This window comes from Orycteropus afer, unplaced genomic scaffold (assembly GCF_000298275.1).
Source record: "Orycteropus afer afer isolate SDZICR_OR568_19922 unplaced genomic scaffold, OryAfe1.0 scaffold00466, whole genome shotgun sequence".
Taxonomy (NCBI): domain Eukaryota; kingdom Metazoa; phylum Chordata; class Mammalia; order Tubulidentata; family Orycteropodidae; genus Orycteropus; species Orycteropus afer.
The window spans coordinates 1297796-1318942 of record NW_006922053.1 but is presented as its reverse complement, the minus strand read 5'-3'; the positions used below and the strand labels follow the sequence as shown (position 1 = coordinate 1318942).

Sequence of the window (21147 nt, the reverse complement as noted above, 5' to 3'; positions counted from 1 at the left end):
GTGATGCAGCAGTCAGGCAGTGAGACGCACTCGCCTCTGTGCCCATCAGCCTGGGACAAAGTGCCTGATCTTCCCACAGCATGTGTTCCCAAAGATGTCACAAAGGTGACTGAGGGGACTCTGGGGGGCGAGCAGCCACCCCAGAACACCATCTCAGCCATCGGGCCCGATCACCTGGATGGAGAACTGGCCGTGTGTGGATACTGCTTGGCTGCTGAGGTCAGACCCAGCCCTGAGGGGAGGTCACACGGGACCAGAGGCCCATCAGAGCATCATGCCCAGTGCCCCCTTGTCCACCAGCCAGCAGAGACCTGTTCACCACTGGGGACTACGGGGAAAGGCCACCAGAAAGAAACTATTTTCAGCTTGTTCTGCACAAGCATCGCAGCAAATGTGAAAACAAGACAGCACCCTGTCTTTGGTTCCACCTCTTAAAAAAGTTCGTTTTCCTTCAAATATATACACATAGGAGTGGCAAAGAAAATCTCCAAACTACCTTGAGGTGAAAGTACGCACAGAAGGGATGAGAAGAGAACACTGAACTGCTGTTTCCGGAGCTCTGTTTATAGCAGACCCTTACATTCCTGCCGCCCGACACCTGACGGCTTAGCTTACACAGTGATCACTCAAGACACCCGTTCCGCGCGACACAAAAACAGAAGCGTGCACGCTCCCTGAACTCCCACACACACGGCCATTGTGCCCTCCTACAAACCCGTCGGCAACCCTTCTTCCAAACAAAGCAGGTGCGGACGGTGCTCGCTTTGTTAATGCTGTCGTGCAGACGTGTGGAGGTAGGACATCACGGTGCAGGGAACCAGACAGAGCCGAGAGTGACGCGCAGGCCTGTCTGCATCTCTCCCTCCAGAATGTATTCATGGCCGACAGAGGGCAAGCCAGGGCGCTGGGCGGTGTGCAGCTCAGGAACCACTGGGCGGCGGCTCCGTTACCGGCGCCGACGATTGCGCTCCTCCAGGAGCTGGTTGTCAAAAATCTCCTTCTCCCTGCAGAAGACACAACGGACACCTGGCGTCAGCCGCCTGTCACCTTGTCTTAAAGATGCAGCATCACATCCTGCCTGTGACTAAGTCCCGGTAAGAGGTTACAGAGGCCTGTGTGGTGATGGGGGAGCGGCACACTCACGGGGTGATGGCCCGGGATGAGGGGGCTGAGCTCGGCGAGCTGCACCTGGAACCTGCCAGGCCGGCAAACGCAGCTACTGATGTTCCCACCAAGCTAAAAACGAGAGCGCCAGCAATTGCTCAGCCACTGGGCCTTCTCAGAAGTCCTGCCTTAGGCTAGAGAGACCACCAACAGGGGACCTTGGCAGGGAAGGGAGTCTAGCACAGTCCTCACCAGCCCTCACTTGACAAATGCAATCAATGAAAGCAACCACCTCCAAACAAGAAATGACTACCAAGCCAGGGCAGCCCCACCACCGAGCAGCGCACAGCTGTCCCAGCTCAACCTTGCAGGTCCAGGTGAGGCAGAGCCGGGCGGATGCTCCACCCGATGGGCGAGGGGGATGGCGGAAACAGCAAGTCCCGGTCAGTGGACGCTGCCTGCACGCTGACAGTAAAACTGAAGCTGGAATGGAGGACAGAAGTCGCGCGCAGGCGTCACTCCCTCCTCACGATATTTAGACCACGTCCCGCATGTAATAAAACAGCGGGTGACGTGTTCAACCTAATTAACTTCTCATCACTGTGCGATTCATCATTTTACACAGCTCATCTGAGACTTTTACAGCAGGTAAAGGGATGAAGAAGTCGCATGGCTCCTGGCTATCGCAGGCTGGCAGGAGCTCCTCTCAGGAGGAGTCATTTCAATACAGAGCCACCGTCATCAGCGTGGCAGGAGCAAACGCCTTGGCTGGGAGGTGAGCTAGCCGGGCCTGACCTTCTCCCAGGACGCCATGGCTGTGTTCATGTATTCCAGGGTGTCAGGCTAGACCACTAAGGCCCTGTGCTCCAGATTCTCAGCTTGTGCTGCGGACACAGCTGGGTCAACTCCTGTGAACACAGCAAGGCTGATCTTCCTGGGACAGCCGGCAGACCCTGCTGAGATCCAGACTCCCACACACCTCGGGGTCCGTGTGCCACGCCAGCCTACCCGGCGGGCTGTGTGTGCGCACCATGAGCTGCCACCCACGCTTGGGTCCTCCTCAGATAGGATGGCGCTTCCTTGGGAGCCGGGAGGGGCTCCACCACGGTGTCTCAGCGGCCTGAGGCGGCTGGGCGCCTGGCATGCGGCCCTGGCCAGAAACCCTGGCCTGGGAGTCACGCTGGGTCTTCAGAGCAGCTGCCTCGCAGCCCCACCAGGCTCCCACATGCCTGGCAGCGCGCCCAGAGACAGGATTAGGGGCTCCGGGGCCAAAACCCCGAGGGCAGCCAACTACACCATGGGAGAGAGACATCTTGATCACAGCTTTATTCTGAGTGGTAAAATTGTAAGCAGCCCATCTTTTCTGAAATGGCCACAGGATTGGAGAAAGGGGGACAAAGTCCCAAATACAGACATAAGGCCCACAATAGGAGATTAACAGTGGCCACAGCCCGGCACGTGGCCAGCAGCCAGCCCCGCGCACTTCACTCCTGCACAGGCCAGCGCCGTCAGCAGGGACCTGGCTCCCTGGGTCCTGATGGACAGCTCTGAGTTTCTGCAGCACCTGTAGCAGCCAGGTCTCTGGACTGTCCAGTGAGGGGGTGGGAGCATAGACGTCTCAGGTCAAAACGACAAGTATGCACAGAAACAAAGGCCTCTGTGGAGAACTACAAACGGGTTTGTTCTGTAGTTTCTACAATGAGCACGAACCCCTAAGGCACAGGTCACTGTGATGCTTCCAAAACGCAGCCGTCCCTCAGTACCCGTGGGGGTGGGCTCCAGGACCCCTGGTGAAAACTGAAATCTACGCGTGTCCAAGTCCCTCATGTAACGTGGCGCTGTATTCACATACAACCTATGCATGCCCTCCTGTGAACTTTATCTCTACATGACATACTACACCTCGTACGACATAAAAACTACAGAAGCAGCACTTCCCGCTCCCTCTCGGCCTATGAAGGACCGCGCCGCCCACTCACTTCACCACGGCCCTGAGTGTTTCTACCTGTGGCTGGCTGCATCCACGGAGGGCTTACTGTACATACCCACAGAAACACACCCCTCCACTGCGAGAACCACCTGTCACCTCTACCACATGAGAATGCTCCTCAGGAACCTTCAGAGCTCAGGCACAGAGACATGGGCAGCGCGGAAAGAACCGAGCAACCCGGGAGCTCACTCTGTCCGGCTGCAACTGGAGGTTCTGACACCGAACGTGAGGCCCCAAAGCACCCCGACCACTCACCTGCAGGGAGGATGCTTTGCCGGCTACTCGCTAACCCGAGGGCATAGGCTTCTCACCCCTATGTCACACTGGCCTTTGTCAGGGAACAAGGTGGCATATCCCACGTAAACCCTGAACCTGTGCTCGCTCACTCAGAGGCACGGGTGGACTGAGACCCTGCCTGTTGCCTCCAGCCTGGGAACCTTACTAGAGGGGCCTCCGCCACTCCTCCAAGTCCAAACTGTTGTGAACCCTTCTTCCCGAGACCTCTTGGTACAGATGAGGTGATGCATGACACACCCAAGTTAGTTAATTCCCTGAGATTTCTAAAATCCCGTATGACAGGTCCACAGCGGTGTCACGGCAGCCTACCGGTAGCTGAGAGACGGTCCTTTTATGTACTTCTCCTCAGCTGTCTTGTAGTCCACTGCGTCCACCGCGGAGATGGCACAGATGATGGCCTGCAAAGAGCACAGAGGCTGAAGAGCAGACAGCAGGACCCGACGCCCCCCCCCCCCCCCCGCATCAGTGCTGAGCACAGGCACTCAGCCCAGTTTAATCGCACAGAACTCCTGCTTCATGGTTCTCGACCTGGGAAACCTCGCCTGGTAATGAGATTTCTGATTTGAATCAACAGCATTATCTTCTGCACTAGAGACCGATGTCCACGGCACTTTAAAAGCACAGACAGAAGACAGGGCCCACATCAAGTGCGTTTTTAAAAAAACCTGCAGATTTACTGTGAAAACGTAGCAAGCACGACACGATAGGCAGTCTGAACGTGTAACAGACACTGGATACTAGGGAACTGCTCGACAAGCGCCGGTACTAAGGAATCGTCGTCACTGCATTTAGGTGAGACAATGTACTACAGTTGTAGTTAAAACATTTTGGAAAGGGTCCTTATGGTCAGATCTGGCAACCTGCTTCTGAAAGGTCACAGCCTTGAGGGACTCTGGTGAGCTCCGTTCTATTCTGCAGACATGGGGTTGCCCGGAGTCTGAGCAATGGTTTCATATACAATCCCCTGGCACTGCCGACACGGACAGGACCCTCTTCTGGGGGGGGGGCGGCCTGCAGGGTGCTGAGCAGCAGCCCGGGCCTCCACTCAGCGCCAGTAGCATCCCCCAGTCGTGACAACCACAAATGGCCCCAGTAACCCCTGGAAGGCAAAATCACACTGGTTGAGAATCCCTGACTTAGACATACACAGTCTCTGTAAGTATTTACAAATTCAAAAATATACTTGAGTTCTTCCTTTTTTCTGATAACCACCTCGGTGGAGGAGCTCTACAGTGAGGGGGGCCTTGTGCCGGGCAGGCAGGCAGGGGGCAGTCAAGAGAGCCCCACCATCCTATCTCTGTATGCCTTTGGAATTTCCCAGTAACTGAGCTAAAGCACGTTCAGTGTGACAGATTCCCACTGGATACAAAGTGCCCGATGCGGCCCTGCCTTACAGCCGTGAGCGTCTGACCACCAGCCCTGGGCTCTGCTGCTCCGGGCCTGGCCTGAGACACACAGCTGAGGTTCAGGCTGATTGCTGGGGGGGGTGCTGCTGAGAGAACCACACTATGACAAAGGGCACAGCGGCCCCGCAGGGCTTCCCGGGCTGGAATCTTTACGGCGGCAGATCACCAGTGTTTCTCTCACAGAGCCGCTGGGCGTCGAACCACCACCCTTTCACTTAGCAGCCGACCACTTGACAGTTTGTGCCGCCACAGCTCCTTAAGTTCAGAATTAATGAAATAAGAACTCCCTTTACCCAGGGAACTCCGGAGCAGAAACCTTTCGACCTCCACACCCGGGTGCAGCGGTGGCATCTGTGGCCCTGCTGCTGGTGAGAAGATTGACACGCTAACAGCCCAGGGTGCAGAGGTGGGTGGAAGCCTCATGTGGCAAGGTTTTGGGGAACGACACACCAATGCCCAAATAAGACCCTCCAGGGAGTGCTCCTGCTGTGAGGCCCTGGGCGGCGTGATCCCCACATCCCACCCTGAGCCACAGCCCCCCACCCTTGGGCAGCAGCCCCCCCGCCCCAAGGCAGCGGCCCCCAACCTCGGGCAGCAGCACATCCAGGATGAAGCGGATGCGGTCCCCGTTGACACGCGTCAGGACTGAGCTTCCCGTCTCCTGGCAGACACCCTGCAGGTACTTCACCACCAGGTCCAGCTGCTCCTCGTCCTCCAGGTATGTCTCCACGCACCTCACGTACTGGCTAGAGCTCAGGAACGTCTTCAGCCAGCGCGATGGCTTCCGGCTCTTGAGGATGGCGCGCAGGTGGCTCTCGGCGCCTTTGGCCTTCACGATGTACTCTACCAGCCTCTGATTGGCACGGTCTCGCGCAGCCCGGGAGCGGTCTGGGAGCACCTTTCGGCAAGGCTGGCTCTGGCCCAGGGGGCTGGCTGCCTCCGGCTTCTCAGCATCCCCCCCGCTCAGCTGGGGGAACGCTGCCCCCAGGGTATCCTGCTGGATGCACTTCCTCACGGGGTAGCCTGTGGGGAAGCATAAGGCCACCACCTGGGTGCTTGGTGCTTGCTGAGGTGGCCCAGGAGCCTCCCTGCCCCTCAGGGTAACCCCTGGTGCCTGACAGGCGCTGTGCACTGACCCGCTGCAGTGGAACGCTCATGTCCCTGAGGGGCCCTCCTTGGGCAGGGTTCTTGTCTCTCCCTTAACAGGCTCCTCTCTCTGTCATTCTGCGGGCAAGGAGCCCCCAACCACTAAGAACCATCACGCCATCTACCTGGATTCCTGTAGCGCCCACAGGACAGCATGTTGCCCATGGCAACATCCCTGTGCTGGCAAAAAACAAGTGCTGGTGGTGGCAGGGCGGTTTGGAAGGGTGAACGTGGTGGCACAGCTGAACAATGTAACTAGGGTTACTGAACAGTCAATGAAGAAACTGTTACCACGAGTACGTCCCCCTTATGCGTGTTCGACAACAATGAACCTGAGATGAAATAAGCTAAAACCTAAATGAATAGGACAAGCAAAGACCCTGTTGCCAGGAGAGGCAGGAGAAAAGTGCCACTCACACAGTGGCATGTGCAGGCAACGTCCCTGAAATAATCTGTGTGGTCACCACCAAACACAGCGCTTGTAGTGAGGCTCCCAGGATGGGCTTGTGGACGTGGTGTGTGTTGCCTGGGTCGCTATGTCTGGGAGGTGTGTGGACCCGTGGAGGGGGCGGTGATGACAGATGGCCAGCCCTGACCTAGTGTCTCCCAGAGCCCAGAGAGAACAGGGGTCGTTTCTAAAGGACAGAAGAAGGGCCGCACACGGACTCACTTATAGCAGCAGCATAGTATTCCAGGAAGGAGCCGGTGAAAGAGCCACAACCTGCAGAGGAGAGAAGGGTGTCACGCAGGGAAGCCGAGGCAGACCCTGCAACACCTGGTGAGGAGGACATGGCTCCTACAGCCCACAACACAGTCAGCTAGGTGTCTGGGCCAGCTACCAACAACAGCTCGGTGAAGTATCCCTATCAGCGTGACTTTTGTGTACCCGGTAATTGAGGGGACTTTAGTTAGGCACCTGGGCAGGGTAGGTCCAGCTAGGTAGGACGGGATGGGACCAGGTGTAGGGCGATTTCTTCTGGAGCCTTGGCATGGTTAACCAGGTCAGACACCCAGCCCCCCATGCTGTCCCCCGGGAGGCCCCACGCACCTAGCCGGACTCTGTAGTCCGTGATGAGGGACACGCACCAGCCGACGGCCTGCTCGAATTCCTGCTTGGCTTTGTGCTGCAAAGAAACCCAGACGGAGGGTGAATGGGAGCAGGAGGGTGGCTTATACGCTCTTTGTGTTTGGAGCTTCAGTGGCCACTGTGCTGCACTCACAGCTGGCTGCCCCCAGGCCAGCTCCTGAGGTTAGGAGAGGCCAGCCCAGCACCCGCCACCTGGGCAGGTCTGTGAGCACAATCACCCATGAGCCTGCTGCTCTAGGCTACTTGGGTACTGCTAAGAAAGACATAAAGTGGCTCCCCAGAGACTATCTCCCAGCACCCCTGCAAACACTCTGGCATCCTGCAAACGCAGGAAGGCTCATGGCCTGGGGTGGGAGAGATCCGCAACTTCTCAGGGCTAAAGCCGTGGAAAGGGCAGCACTCCAGCACAGCCAGCATCGGCGTCAGACACAGATCTTAAAACCTTTGGCAACTGGGGGGGCCTCATGACAGCAGGCAGGGCAGTCACAGTGAGACCCCCTGGCATTGAAGGGAGGGATGCCCAGCCAACCAGTGTCCCTGCAGGATGGTAACAGCATCCCTCTGCCTCCCTGATGGCTGGACTCAAGGTCAGCCCACACCTGAGCCCCCGTCTGTCCCACTCTGGCTTACGTGGCAAGGTCCAGCTGGGCTGGGTTCACGCTCCACCCAGCCTGGGTACATAAGCTGCGGTGGGATCACTCAGGGCATGGGGACTGCAGCTGCACGGTACAGTGAGGCGTGAGGACACTGAGCACTAAAATCACCACGCAGCGACCGGGAGACGCTGCCAGGGCTAGGAGGGATGCACCCAACAAACATCAGGAAGTAGGCCATGGCCTGGGACACCATCAGCCAGCCAGAGTACCCCAGCTCCTCCAGAGACCACTCCTCCGGGCGAAGCCCGCTTGGCTGCAGAGCCGGTCCTGACTTGCGGTGATGCCCTGTGGCAGTGAGGAGCTGCCCATAGGCTCCCTAGCTTGTAATCTTTAAGGGAACAGATTGCCAGGTCTTTCTCCCATGAAGAAAACAAAAAGCAAAAAAAAAAAAAAAAAAAAAAACACCCAAAAAACCTCAGGGTACTATCTGGGGGTCAACCTTGCAGAGAGCTAAGCATTTAAGACAAAAACACAAAGAACCGTTAAGTGCACCCAATGCCTGCAGGTACCCACAAGCTCCTCAGATACAACATACAACCCATCCACTGCATGGAGGCCCGGAAACCACCCCCGCCCACCCCGCCCAGAGCCGACGGGAAGCTCTCGGCTGAGTCCAGGCTGAGCTGCCTTCATCCCCAAACTGTGCAAGCTGGTGCTGGAGGCAGGGCCCAATGAACCCCGTTTACTTTCAGTTTCCAAAATGGATGCAAGTGCTTTCAAACAGGATATAGAGAGCAGCCCATCAACACAGCTGACCATAAAAAGCTGATGAGACGCTCACAAGGATGTCAGCTAAGAAAAGGCATGGTGGCGGCTCTTCCAAGTCCCTGCCCTAGTGAGTCTGTGGACGCTCGGGCCTCCTCAAATGGCTGAGGGCCGGCCAGGGCAGCGCAGGAAGCTGCTGTTGCCTCCAGCCCCACCACTCTCCAGCCCTGGGCGCATGGTCCTACTCGTCAAAGCCTCCGTTTCCTCCCCTGTAGAATAGGACGCGAGGGCCAACACCTGCCAGGCACAGGGAAACTGGCCCCAGAAGTGACTCCACAGGACCATTGACCCGCAGGTATGCGACTAAGGGATTTCACAAACTACACTAGGGACAAATGGACCTGTCACAAAACAGGCCACAGAAAGAAACAAGCATAAGTAACAGTCCACCTACCAGCAGTGCCTGCTTCTCTCCACAGTCAAAGTGCTTCAGTCTTCTAAGAGACACTGTGATGCTGGACGAAGCAAAAACGGCAAAAGTTAACAGACAGAGCAGCTCGTGGGCCAAAGAGACAGTCCTCCCTCTCTCTGGTCAAAGTGGGGGTAGCGCCACCTCCTATAGCAATCTGTCTTCTCAGCTGCCCTGGGAAGCCATGTACAGGCTGGCACCTATGGTGCCAGATGCTGTTAGCAAGTCAGGGACGTTCAAAAAACACTGACTGTATCCCTGGGGAGGGATAGGACTGGGCCACAGCTAGGGACAAGCACTTGGTGGGGACACCTCAGGAGCCTGGGTCTAGAACTGCTATTTTGGCGTCATACCCCCCACCACCAGCAGGAGGCAGTGGCAGCCAGACAAGCCAGGGAGCCAGGTGATCCTGCTATGCCCGCAGGGCTCTGGGCACCCCACGGTGCACTGTGGTTTTAGAGCTTGCTCTACACGGGCTGATACGTTCACATTTGCTCTCATCCCATAATGAAGAGCCCAGCAGAAGATAACTGGCCCACAACAAAACACGGTCACAAAAATTTTAAAAGGTGACTGACCTGCCTACAGCCTACAAAGCATGTGAGTGGAAGGTGGCCGGCACAAGTTGGACTGACTCCAGGAGCAAGCCCTCTGCCAAGGCCAAGCAGCCAAAGAGCAAGAACCTGTTGGGCAGGACCCTCTCGCCAATCAAGGTCAGTTTGGTAGGGTCAAAGCCAGCAGGTAGCTTTGAGGGTCACAGTGTTGGCTGGTTCCCTGGATGACAGCCAGCGTCTGGGTCATTCCTCTGCTGACACAGAGCTGGCAAGAAGGGCTCGTTGGGAACTGCTCTGACCCTGCCAGGGCCTGGGGCCTGAGAACAGTCCCTGTCTGCCCTCCGCCCTCCGCCCCCTCAGGCACTGGGTCTGAGTCGCGCCGGTCTTCACATGGGAACCATCTATGGAAAGCAAACAGTGGCAGCTCTCACCCTCTTGCTTTGGGATTCATGTTTCCTTCGATAAAAAGCACACTTGCTTTCTTATCTCGTCGCCTGAGGCTTTTGACCTGTTGGCAAATGCAAGAAATGAGGCAACAAGAACAAACAAGGTTGTGGATTTTAAATACTTTCCCTGATATCATCCCACTTCTGCTAAGTACTAGAAGCAATGCTCCCCACACTGGGGTAGCGGGGAACCCAGGCAATGTCTGCTGTCAGCTCCTGTCGAGCCAACTCTGACACCGTGACCCCGTGTGACAGAACAGAGCCGCTGTGACCTCTCAGAAGCAGACGGGCAGGCCTGCCTCCTGAGGCGCCCTGGGTGGGTCTGACCCACCAACCTTCTGGTCAGTCATCCAGTGCTTAACCGCCTGCACCCCCCAGGCCCCAGGTGAGGTCGGAGGCCATAACCCCCGAGCGCTGGGCCTGCCGCTGCTTCCACTTCTCTGCAGGGGCTGGTGAAGGAGCACAAGAGGGCAGCCATTTCTGGTTTGGTTCTTAATGAAAGGAACAGCACCTTCCACTGCCAGCTGTCTTCTTACATAATCGTCCCGGTTTGCTCTCTGGAGAGCTCAGCGGTCATTCTCCTCCTTGGTTTTCAGACAAGCAAAGTGAATTCAGAACGCAGGACATGTATGGTAAGCCTGCACCTCGCTGCCCAATTCACTGAGTCCCCGCTGGCGGCCACCAGGCACACAGGGTTGTCTGAATAACGTGCAGGTGCCCCTCTCCTAGGAGCGGTGCTAGCTGCCAGTGTGGGTAGCAAGGTCAGCTGTGAATTCTTCAGCCCCAGGAGTCTGGCACGTCCCTGACCAGCAGGAGCCCAGGAAACTGATGGAACCAAAGAAAGGGCTAGAAAGGTCTAGAAAAGGGGTGGCAACTGCAGGGGATGGGAAGATAGGGTGCCTGCCAGGAAGCTAGTCTGGAAGGGAAGACAGGGCATGACTCCAATCAATTCACCCTTCACGACTGGGTCACAAGGTATCACTAAAATTCTCAGGTTGGAATCTTTTCACTTCTGTGTAAGCTATAAATTCACTTAAGTTACATATTTTATCTAGAAAGTACTTCACAGATTTTAATTCTATTTTTCTTGTAACCATAATCAGTCATGTGCAAGGAGACACAGGTGCGGCCTGCATGGGACTTAGGAAAACAAAAGATATCTCCTGACTGTCAAAGCAAGTATTTTTTGGATTGAAATTTAGTAACGTCAATAAAAAAAGAGATGCAGTTAGAATAGTCCCCAGCCCACCAGTGCTGGAGGACGACAAAGGGGAAACCGAGAGCGGCCTGTGAGGGAGAGAGGCGGAAGGGGGCGGCACAGCACCTCTGCCTGACACCACTTCCGCTAACCACCTGCAACTTCAGGCCGAGAGCGGCCGCCAGGTCCCCAGCTGCATCTGAATCGCCAACCCCAGCAGGAGCTCTGTGCTATCGGTGGGTGCTGGGACACCAACTCCCAGTGGCCCTGTCACTGCTGAGGTCCCAAATACCTATGTGCCTGCAACCAGTCCTCACCATAACTCTAATTAAGGGGTGGTGGTGGTCTGAAACGCACAACATTGGAACTCTTTTTTCCAGCAGAGTTTTCAGGCCCCAACCAAACCCAACCCATCACCACTGAGTCAATTCTGACTCGCTATGACCCTACAGCACAGAGTGGATCTGCCCCATAAGGTTTCCAAGGCTGTACATCTTTACAGAAGCCGACTAACTGCCTCATCTTTCTCCTATGGAGTGTCTTACGGGTTCCAATGGCTGACCTTCTGGTTAGCAGGTGAATGCTTTAACCACTGTGCCAGCAGGCCCACTCAGTTAAAACCAGACCTACGAACTCTTACGCCACATTCTGTCCAAACAACCAAACTCCCCTTACTGAGTTAAATGAGTCTCCAGAGACTGTGTGTGTGAACCCACCGTTTTCCCCACTAAGGACAAGACAATGGAAACATCCTGCCAAACTCTCGAGACTTCAGAAAGAGCACAAACACGGAGAGGGGCTCTTACCACCGCTGGCCAGAAGGGGTATTTTTGGTATTTAAGCCAGACTAGCATTCCTACTTCAAACGAAGGCGGTTCTAGAATTAAAAAAAGAAAGAGAGAAAAACAAAAAGAACAGATAAGTCAAATCTGTATCTAGCGGGGGCAACAGCATGAGAAAACACTGTTATTGTGATGCTGTCTAATCCTGACGTTAACATGATTCACTCAATAACATCCAGAGAGCTCGAACATGTGAGGGCTCGTGGCACCCAGGTCTAATTGCCCGGGAGAACGTTAAGACAAAATGACAGGGTGCCAGGTGGATCCTTAGTTGTGACGAAGGTCCACGGTTACGTAGGGCACACTGACATCTGGGGAAGCTGGTGGGGCAGACAAGCACCACGTCTACCATCTCAGCAACCTTTCTGTAAAGCTGAAATGATTCCTGAATAAAGCATCATGTACACATACATACACACAGAGACAGCATCAAAACAGAAATGGGGCAACGACCAACAAAGGCTCAAACAAAGGCACTTCCTCTCGAAGCCTGTGTCTGTCTGGGCGACCGGACTCTTAAATACTGTGAGACATCAGTTTTCAACAATTACAAGGGAACTGCAAAACTGAGCATCGAAAAATTTACCTGTGCTTTTTACCCAAACAACCTCCAGAAGGAGGAAACCATTTAAATAAGTTAGAAAACAAAAATTCAAGTAACAGAGGGTAGTATTGTTTCATGGATACAGGTTTTTTTTTGAGGGATAATACAGTTCTGGTATGGTTAACGGTTACACTAAGAAAGACTCAAGTAACAGAAAAACACAGAGAAAATTGAGCCTGGAATCAGAGGCACAGGGCAGAGAGCCTTGCAGTCTGAGCCCAGGCAGAGGGAAGGCAGCAAAACACCCAGACTGAGCTGCTGAAGGAGGTCAGTAAAGGGAGGGAAACTATCCCAGAGAATGGGCCTCAAACCCTCCAATGGGAGGGCGGTAACTGCCCACCTAGTGAGAAGGCATTTGGTTTTGAAGAAAATAGTTGGCCCCATGAGGGCGAAGCCCCAAGAGGACAAAGTGGTCAAGGACACAAACAGCCTGATTCAGAAGCCAGTCCGGAAAAAACTCAGAAAAATCAGAAGTCAAGAACAGTCAGAGCTACCAACAACGAGACCACAGCAAGCCCTGCACTAAGAGGCTGGGCTGTGGGGGGACAGCCCTTCTGGGGAGTGGTGTCCCTTCTCAGGGCCCAGCCATCTGATTCTCGGGCATGGGGCCTATAGAAACTATTTCCTGGAGACCGCACAGGCCACCAGAGCACTGGGTCATGAGACAGCCTACAGTGCCGTGGGCTGGAGGTGATTCAGTGGGTGACAGCTCAACCCCTCAGTGAGCAACATCTAGTGACCACCAAGAATCTCTGAAGAGAAGGGACAGCATGCAGATGTGAGAACGTGGACACACAGGTGGGAAAGCACTCCAGCAGGCAAGAACCACATACAAGGACTGTGTGTGCATGTGCACAGACATGCACACCCGGAGCGCACACAACCTGGTGAGAGCTGAGTGCACACACACGTATACACACACCCAGAGCGCACACAGCCTGGTGAAAGCTGAGCACGCACATATGCACACACACGCACACACACACCCAGAGCGCACGCAGCCTGGGGAGAGCTGAGTGCACACACGCACATATACACACACATACAGAGCGTGTGCAGCCTGGCGGGAGCTGAGTGTGCTGCCTAATTCTTGTTGTGATCTTGTCCCACAGTATGTAAGAGCCATCACGGGGTGGGGTGGGTTCTGGGACTTCCCTGTACTGTGTTTATGACATTCTGTGAATCCATAATTATTTTTAAATAAAAAGGTGGAAATGCAAAAACAAAGAACTCACAGAGACTATGTTAAGATGAATAGTCCATACGTGTGTGTTATACAGCATGTAAATGATAGCTCAATAAAGCTGTTTCCAAAAAAAAGCAGCCATACCAAGTTAAAAACAAACCATGAAGGGTTGATGGGCCCAAATGAAAATTTCACTGGGCGTCCTGCATGTAGCTGACAAAGCAAGCCGACGCGCTGGTCCCTCTACATGGCACCCACACAACTGTCCACACACCCTGTGTGTTCTAACAGAGCTGTCTCCTGTGACAGAGGTCAAGATGCAGGCCTCAGAGGCAGTCAGAGAAACACTAAACTGCGTCAGAAGCCTTGAAAGAAAGACCTCAGCAAAGGGTCCAGGATGCGAGCAACCTCTCTCCCGAGTGAAGTTGTGATGCCCAAAAGCACACCTACCATGATAGAGAAGGATTCTGGGGGGCTCCTCCTCTTCTTCATCTTCCTCCAGGATAGAGTTAGGGGGCTTGAACTCCACTGACCCCTCAGAGGGTGGGCAGCCTGTCAACAATGGCAAACTTACTGTCACTGTAATGTCTTGGGGACATCTCGCTACACAGTACAGGACTAAAAGTGTGGGAGGAGAGTTCCTACTACCAAGTGCCAGTGAGCCCATGTCCATTAAAGTGCACGTAAACGACGACAGAGAGAGACAGAGACAGAGAGAACAGCTCTGTGCTTCATAAAGGGAAGGGAGACACATGCAGCAATAATCTCACAAACGGTCAAAGCTGAGGGACTTCTGGGTGGGAAGTCCTTTTGTCCCAGCGTGGCTTATTCCTTGGATATACAGGGAGTGGGGTACCAGTGCCCCTACTATGAGGGTAAAGCAGGGAAGTAGCTACTTTCCTTTTGAAAAACAGCAAAGAGGCAGCATCTGGACGTGCTAAGGAGACTGCCGAGGCAAGAAAAAAAGGGGTTGAACTAAGGCAAGACCCTGTCAATGCAGGCAGCGCCTCTCAGAGACTGAGGTTTCTGAATAGTTGTCAGGTGCCGTTGAGTTGGCTCCGACTCACAGCAGCCCTATGTAAGACAGAACCAAACACTGCCTGCTCCTTCGCCAGCCTCACGACTCTTGCTAAACGTGAGTCCATTGTTGCAGCCACGGTTTCTGAATTAGCACTTCGAAAACAAGGCTGATGATGCAACGTAAATGAGAAAAATCACAGTGCACAGAAACGGACTGATGCAAGGATTCCTGGCAAGTCGGGTACCTCAACATGCATTCATCGCTCTCGGGATTCCCGCCCAATCTGAGGGACCGCGTTAGTGCTTTTGCAAGAGCTCCAAATAAAACAGCCCGGGGGGGGCGGGGCGGGGGCAGAGAACACAGCTGTGGCATTATGACCGCACCAGTGCTTCCAAAGGCCCAGACTAGTGCTCCGCCACACCCTACCGTGGGCCTCTCCTGATTCCTTTCAGTTCAAGACAAAAAAAACCGACCAGTGGCTGGAAGCGGCCGAGGTGACTCCTGCCCAGTAGGTAAGGCAAACCAAGAGGAATGAGGCATCTAACTCCACAACTATTTTGAGAACGAGCTCGTTAGGATCTGGTTAAAAACACACGAGGGCCGACTCCACAACCACACCTCCAGCCTCTCGGCTGAGAAACTTTACCTTGCTCAGTGTTCTTGGGGTCCGGGAGGTGAAGCCTGTGTGTGCAGGTCACAGGGGCGTGCTCGGCAGTGTCGTGCAAGGTCACGGGCCCCGTCTCTGATGTCCCACCAGATGGCCTGTGGCTGCCATCCAGGCGTAGCCTCTTTGCAGGGACTCCTCCAGCGTCCAGGCAGGTTGGGCAGTGGGGCCCTGTCTCTCGGCAGGTGTCAACTGCCTTCTGTGGCGAGGCTGGAAATGCAGGAGGGGACCCCGCTGACGACACCAGGCCACCTCCACTGGCGCTGGTGTGACTGTCATCCTCCCTGACTTGGGAGCACGAGGCTAGGGCTGGAGGGGTGCCGGCCTTCCCCTTACTCCCGTTCTCCTCTACGCCGGAGCAGGATGAAAGGTCCTTCCGGTGTGAGCTGGGCCTCCAGGCACACTTTCTTCCCTTCTGACTTGGGCGAGGCCAAGCTTTTCTGTGTGTTTGTGACCTGCCTCCGTCCTGAGGGTCAGCTCCAACTTGGGGGGCCGGCAGGACACCTGGGTCTCTGCTGTCCCCTGGCCTCTGGGTGGCATCCACTGTGCACTTGAGATCGTCTTTACAAGTGGACGAGCCTGACCAGCTGTGTCGGGTCCACCGCCTCCTTCCAGGTGGGGAAGTGCCCGATGCGTCCTCTCGGTGGGAAGCAGCCGGGTGGGAGCCACAGCGCGAGGAGGCCATGCCCGTGGGCTTTGCACTTGGAGACAGAGCCACCCTTTCTTCCCCTGAAGGGCATTCTGGACTGGCAGGGGTTCCCTCATTCAGCATGTCCAGGGCCACTCGCAGCGACCGTCTGTAGACCAGCTCCTCCAGGGGTGCGGCCGGGGCCTCATTCTGCAAGGCTACAGGGGCAGAAAACGAACAATACCCGGTGACGCGGCGCCGGACCACAGCACGGCTTCAAAAGGTTGCTAATACTGATCTTGGGCTTTCTTATCTAAGTGAGTGACGAGGGGGAATGACATTTCTCAACATTTTCCCAAAAAGAGAACAAGGCAACACAATAACAACGTGGCTCCGTTTTTTTAAAAAACAAAACAAAAAACCCACAAAAAACCAAATTGACTGACCTTCACCTTATTGGTTAAAAAGATAAAGTCCTCCAAGCTACAAAACAATACCCAGCGCCAAATGTATTCAAATGTTTTGCAAATCCTCTCTTGGGCTTACAATTTCAGATTCCATCAGGGTCAATAAAACCCAATGCCCACTAAATAAAGAGCCCCACTGGCCATGCTCGCTTGCCTGGGGAGGGGGCAAGGAACCGCTGATTAAAAAGCCTCATTGTGGGCTGGTCAATTTTCAGTACTTCTTTGCGAGGGCCTTTCAACGCCAGAAACAAGCGTCACCACCCTTCAGAGTCCGGCGTGCCCTCCCCGCTGCAATGGCTCTTTATTCATCCCGACACAACGATGGGGCGCTGCCGATTGAACAGCATGATGGGTGCACTATGGCCACTCAGCAGGCACAATGCCGCCCCTGAGACAGCATCCCCCAGCCGCGTTAACATTAAAGGCGTCCACAAATGACTGCCCGACACAATCTGAACTGACAATGGGAACCGCACTCAGGAGCTGGTGGGAAACACCACCTAAGGCTTATGGGGCTAGATGCTGCTCGAAACAATAGTTGCGTTTCTGAAGCGGTAGGAAAATAGGTCTTCTTTCAGAAACCGTAGGATGTTCACAGAACACTCGCCTTTGCAGAGGGAATAAATACCCTTACTTTGAACGAAAAAAACAATTTAAAAAAAAAATGTTTAGGTTCGCTAATTCCAAGTAGGTAAGGGAGTAGTTGCTGGTGTCTGCTGGTTGTACATATGTGCACGCGCGTGCACAACAGGTCTCTGGTTTGGCTGGGCTCATGCAAACCTCACCTCTAAACTGTGAAGGGGGCAGGGGGTGAAGAGAATGCTCCAGGAGAGGGGAGGCGGCGGACCTGCCCACCCCACCTGCACACCGTGGTCAACCACCAAGGCCAGGGGCCCCAGGGCTCCACTCCTCCTTCCTCTCCTGGTTTAAACTCAAAACCAACTGCTTTTCAGGCCATTCACAGCCTTATTAGGAGCTAAGGAAAAAGGAGAAGACATATCCCCCCTCTTCATGGGGGCAAACAGTGTGCCCTGTCCACACTGGAGGCCACGGACGTAAACCTGATGCTCCCAGTGGCCTCGCAGAGTACCGTGAATAGGATCGGCTCTTGGGGCCAATTCTGGAAGAAGTTAAGTGGTCTACTTTTCCTTCTTCAGCTCAGGGAATTCACATTCCCTGGTATGAAGGGGGAAAAAAAAAAAGAGCTGAATGGAGTTAATTTGTACCTAGCGATCTGAGTCTTTCAAGTCTCCCAAGGTGTCTCAAACCCAGCAGGCCTTAGAACGCCGCTCTTACCTAAGGAGGCAGCGATGTCCTCAATTTCAGACTTCTTTAGGATCCTGACTTCTGCACTTTTCACCTTAATTCTGCAGAGATAAACAGCGGTTAGCCGCCACCAGCCAATGCCACCAAGACATTTTCAAACGGGTTTTTCTTTAGATGCAAAACAATTAAATTCATTTTCCTCCTTCTCAACCTTCCATTCAAACCAAAAGTCACAGCCAACTAGGAATTCAGATGCCTGGGGTTAGAGGCAGCAAGGACCCTGGTGAATGTGGTTTTGTGTTTTTTCTCTTTCTCCTTTTAAGACAAAAGAAGGTTGGCTGGATTTAAGAGTAAAAATGAATTCAAATTGTGACTTTTATGAGGCAAATCCTGCTTTCAACTGCACAAATATGTCCTTTGTTAGATTCTCAGAGTCGATGATAATGTCACTAAAAGCTGTTTACAGCCCAGCAGGTGTGTCTTAGTTTAAAAGGATGAGCTTTCCTTTTAAACTCAAGTATTCAATTACCTTCCCAGCCGCAGGGAAAGTGTGAGCTGGGGACCAAGCAAGCTTAGGAGGGAGCTCTGAAGATCCAGCTCTGAGAAAGGAGCTGGCAGAGGCAAGCACCTCAAGAACACGCAACAACGGCTACATGGGGTTTTGCACCGTTTGGAGATGGGAATTCTTTTTTTTTCCCCAGTAACTTTTGATTGCAGCTTGGGTGAAAGGTGACGGAGTAAACTGGTTTCCCATTCAATAATTCACACTCATTTCGATTTGTGACGATGATCACAGTCCCCACCCCGTAACAGCCCTCTTCCCACTCCCACCCTGGGTTCCCGTTCCCCTTCCTCCCTCTTTCCTGGCCCTTCCTGCCTCCTGAGCTTCATCCCTGGGTAAATGCTGCTCTTCTGAAATGCATATGGCTGCTTGTTCTAGGGAGCCCACACCTCCACAGCCTTCCTGCTCCTCTTGTAGTCTTGTGTAGCCTTTGGCTGAAAACTTGAGCCCCAAGTGTGAGCTCAGTTCCAAGCCTAAAGGGGATGGAAAGCCATCGTCTCGGTGGACGCACCAGTCTGTCAGACCAGTTAGAGTTGGGACTTCTCTTCTCAGGCCAGTATCCCAATCACACATGATGCGAGTGCTTCGATCATCAGTGAGCATGGTTGGGGGCTGTCAGAGGCTGGATCCCCAAAAGCAGGACAGGAAAGAGCGGACCTCTGCTTTCTGAACACTGAGTAAGAGGCCCGTGCTGAGTAACCGTCAAAAGTCAAGTAGTTCAAAACTGACGGTCTATCATACAGGTTTCCGTAAAAAAAAAAAAACCCACAAATCTGTTGGAAGGAAACACCCCTATTTTAACCTGAAGAGTTGACCTCAGGTAATAATTAATACTTATTCAACGTCTATAGTGCTCTCGCTGTAGCTCTGACAGAATGCCTCATACAGATTTTCAATTTCCAAACTGACAAAGTAAAAATGGCTGTTTTCCTCCTAATGCGTTAATAACACTGCTACTCAAGGAGGTGATAATACATGTGACTTCCTTCCTTTTTTGGTATATCAGAATTCCCATAAGAGAAAACAATTTATATATATTAAAAAACACCGAAACATTTAACACGTAATAACACTTAACTTTTCATTTAGGGAGAGTATTTGAACATCAAGAAAAAGTTCTTTTATCCTCTTATTTTTTGTTGAAGTCTCTGTTCGGGACAAAACCTACATTAAAAAACAAACCAGGAAAGAAATCCTTGTTATATTAAAACAAATAGGTGACAAACATAGCATAGGTAATTCTTACAGTCTACAAGCACAGGATTTCAGAGGTTCTTGGTTCAATCCCACTGATTTCCTAGATGGGACAACCTGAAGGACAAGGACAGTGGCAGGTCATGACAAGGACCCAAGATTTCTGGTTCGCTCAGACCTCTTTTTCCTACCCTGCTGGAGAGCCTCCCCGCCATACTACAATCATTTACTATCACAGGGCTCCCTGCCAGCGATTTCCTTGAGTTCCAGCCTTAAATGTCTTTTTAGAGCTGACTCTGTTCATTTTTTTTTTTAAGTGTGAAAAAAAAAAGGCACTTCCGGAAGAGTAACCTTGTAAGCACCAGACCAAAACCCCATTAAATGGGGAATGAGAACCAGTGCCAACAGATCCAGGCGCCAACCATTCAGTTCAGTGAGGCAATTCCTAGGTATCGCCCGATAAAGATTTTACATGTCACCCAAAAGTCATTTCTAATTCCTGAAATTACAGAATAATGGCTGTCACCTTTGCGGGCCATAATCGCTTTTTCCATCTGCAGAGGACATACTTGGCATCCGTCATGATTTAGATTCATGTGGCAAGCGGTAATGATTTGGCACAAACACAGTACTTGAAGGTCTGACTCCGATGTGCCCTGCAACAAAATTTGCACAGTGGTTTATAAAAGCGTTCGTTAGCCATTTTAATGCATACACAAGCCTCAAGGGCAGAGGTTAGTTCGGCTTATCCTCAAGTAGATGCTTCAATTCTGGGATTGTGCAATGAGATGCTCGATGCAAAAGAAAAAAAAAAAAAAAAAAGCACTGACAAACAGGAAGGACTGGGCTCGGTGCCTGGGGAGTTGCCTGTTTTTTTCATAAATAAGATACTGCCAGAATCCCTCCCCGAGGTTCTGTCTAGATTATTTTTAAAAGGCTCCTGAATAAAACATCTCTGGGCTCAAGGCCTGCCTCCGACCTTGGCACGGGAGGCTGTTTTAAACCATCAAAGCTTACAACCCTCCCCTGTTTGGGGAGTTAACGGTGCACCACATTGCAAAATAAATAATAAAACGAGCGAGGACTAGTCTTGTTCTGGCTGCCACGTCCCTGGAAGGACGGGGACAGCTGCAGACCATGCATTACGATAATGGCAGGGTTCAGTGTGGCTACTAACAGCTATGACAAGACTCAAGGAGCCCTGGTGGCCCACTGGTTAAGCACTCGGCTGCCTACCAAAAGGTGGGCGCTTTCAATCCTCCAGCTGCTCTGCGGGAGAAAGACCTGGCGATCTACTCATGTTGACTGCAGCCTTGGAAAGCCTGTGGGGCAGTTCTACTCTGACCTATAGGGTCGCTGTTGAGTTGGAATCGACTCGACTCGCAATGGGTTTGGTTTTTGGCCAAGGGGGGATTTTCACCAGAGCAGAGAAGGGGGTTCCGGGGCAGCAAAGACGGGACAAACGTCCCTGAAGGGAAGGTTCTTTTCCAGGTTCGCCCCTCCCCCTCCCCCGCGGCCCAGGTCCAGCGGCCCCGAAGGGCGCTGGCCGCGTCGCCTTCTGGGGCGAAGCCCGCCAGGCTCACCCTGGGCGCCTCCGCCTTCCCCAGGCCGGCGTCCCCAAGCCCTGGCGAGGATGCCGAGAAGGCCACAACGGC

At 53.4% G+C, this 21147-nt stretch overlaps 1 protein-coding gene across 1 annotated transcript; it reads right to left on the bottom strand.

Moving 5' to 3' along the window:
• Nucleotides 1–946: 946 nt before the first annotated feature.
• PWWP3A (PWWP domain containing 3A, DNA repair factor) lies at nt 947–20075 on the bottom strand. Its single transcript, XM_007954601.1, has 13 exons — nt 20019–20075; nt 19377–19462; nt 17767–17837; nt 15358–16221; nt 14141–14242; nt 11865–11935; nt 9846–9922; nt 8846–8906; nt 6992–7067; nt 6614–6664; nt 5384–5820; nt 3701–3789; nt 947–1004 (listed from the first exon to the last, which is right to left on the bottom strand). Exons 1-13 carry the CDS (start codon nt 20073–20075, stop codon nt 947–949), a joined length of 2100 nt encoding a protein of 699 aa, XP_007952792.1.
• Between the last annotated feature and the right edge of the window lie 1072 nt (nt 20076–21147).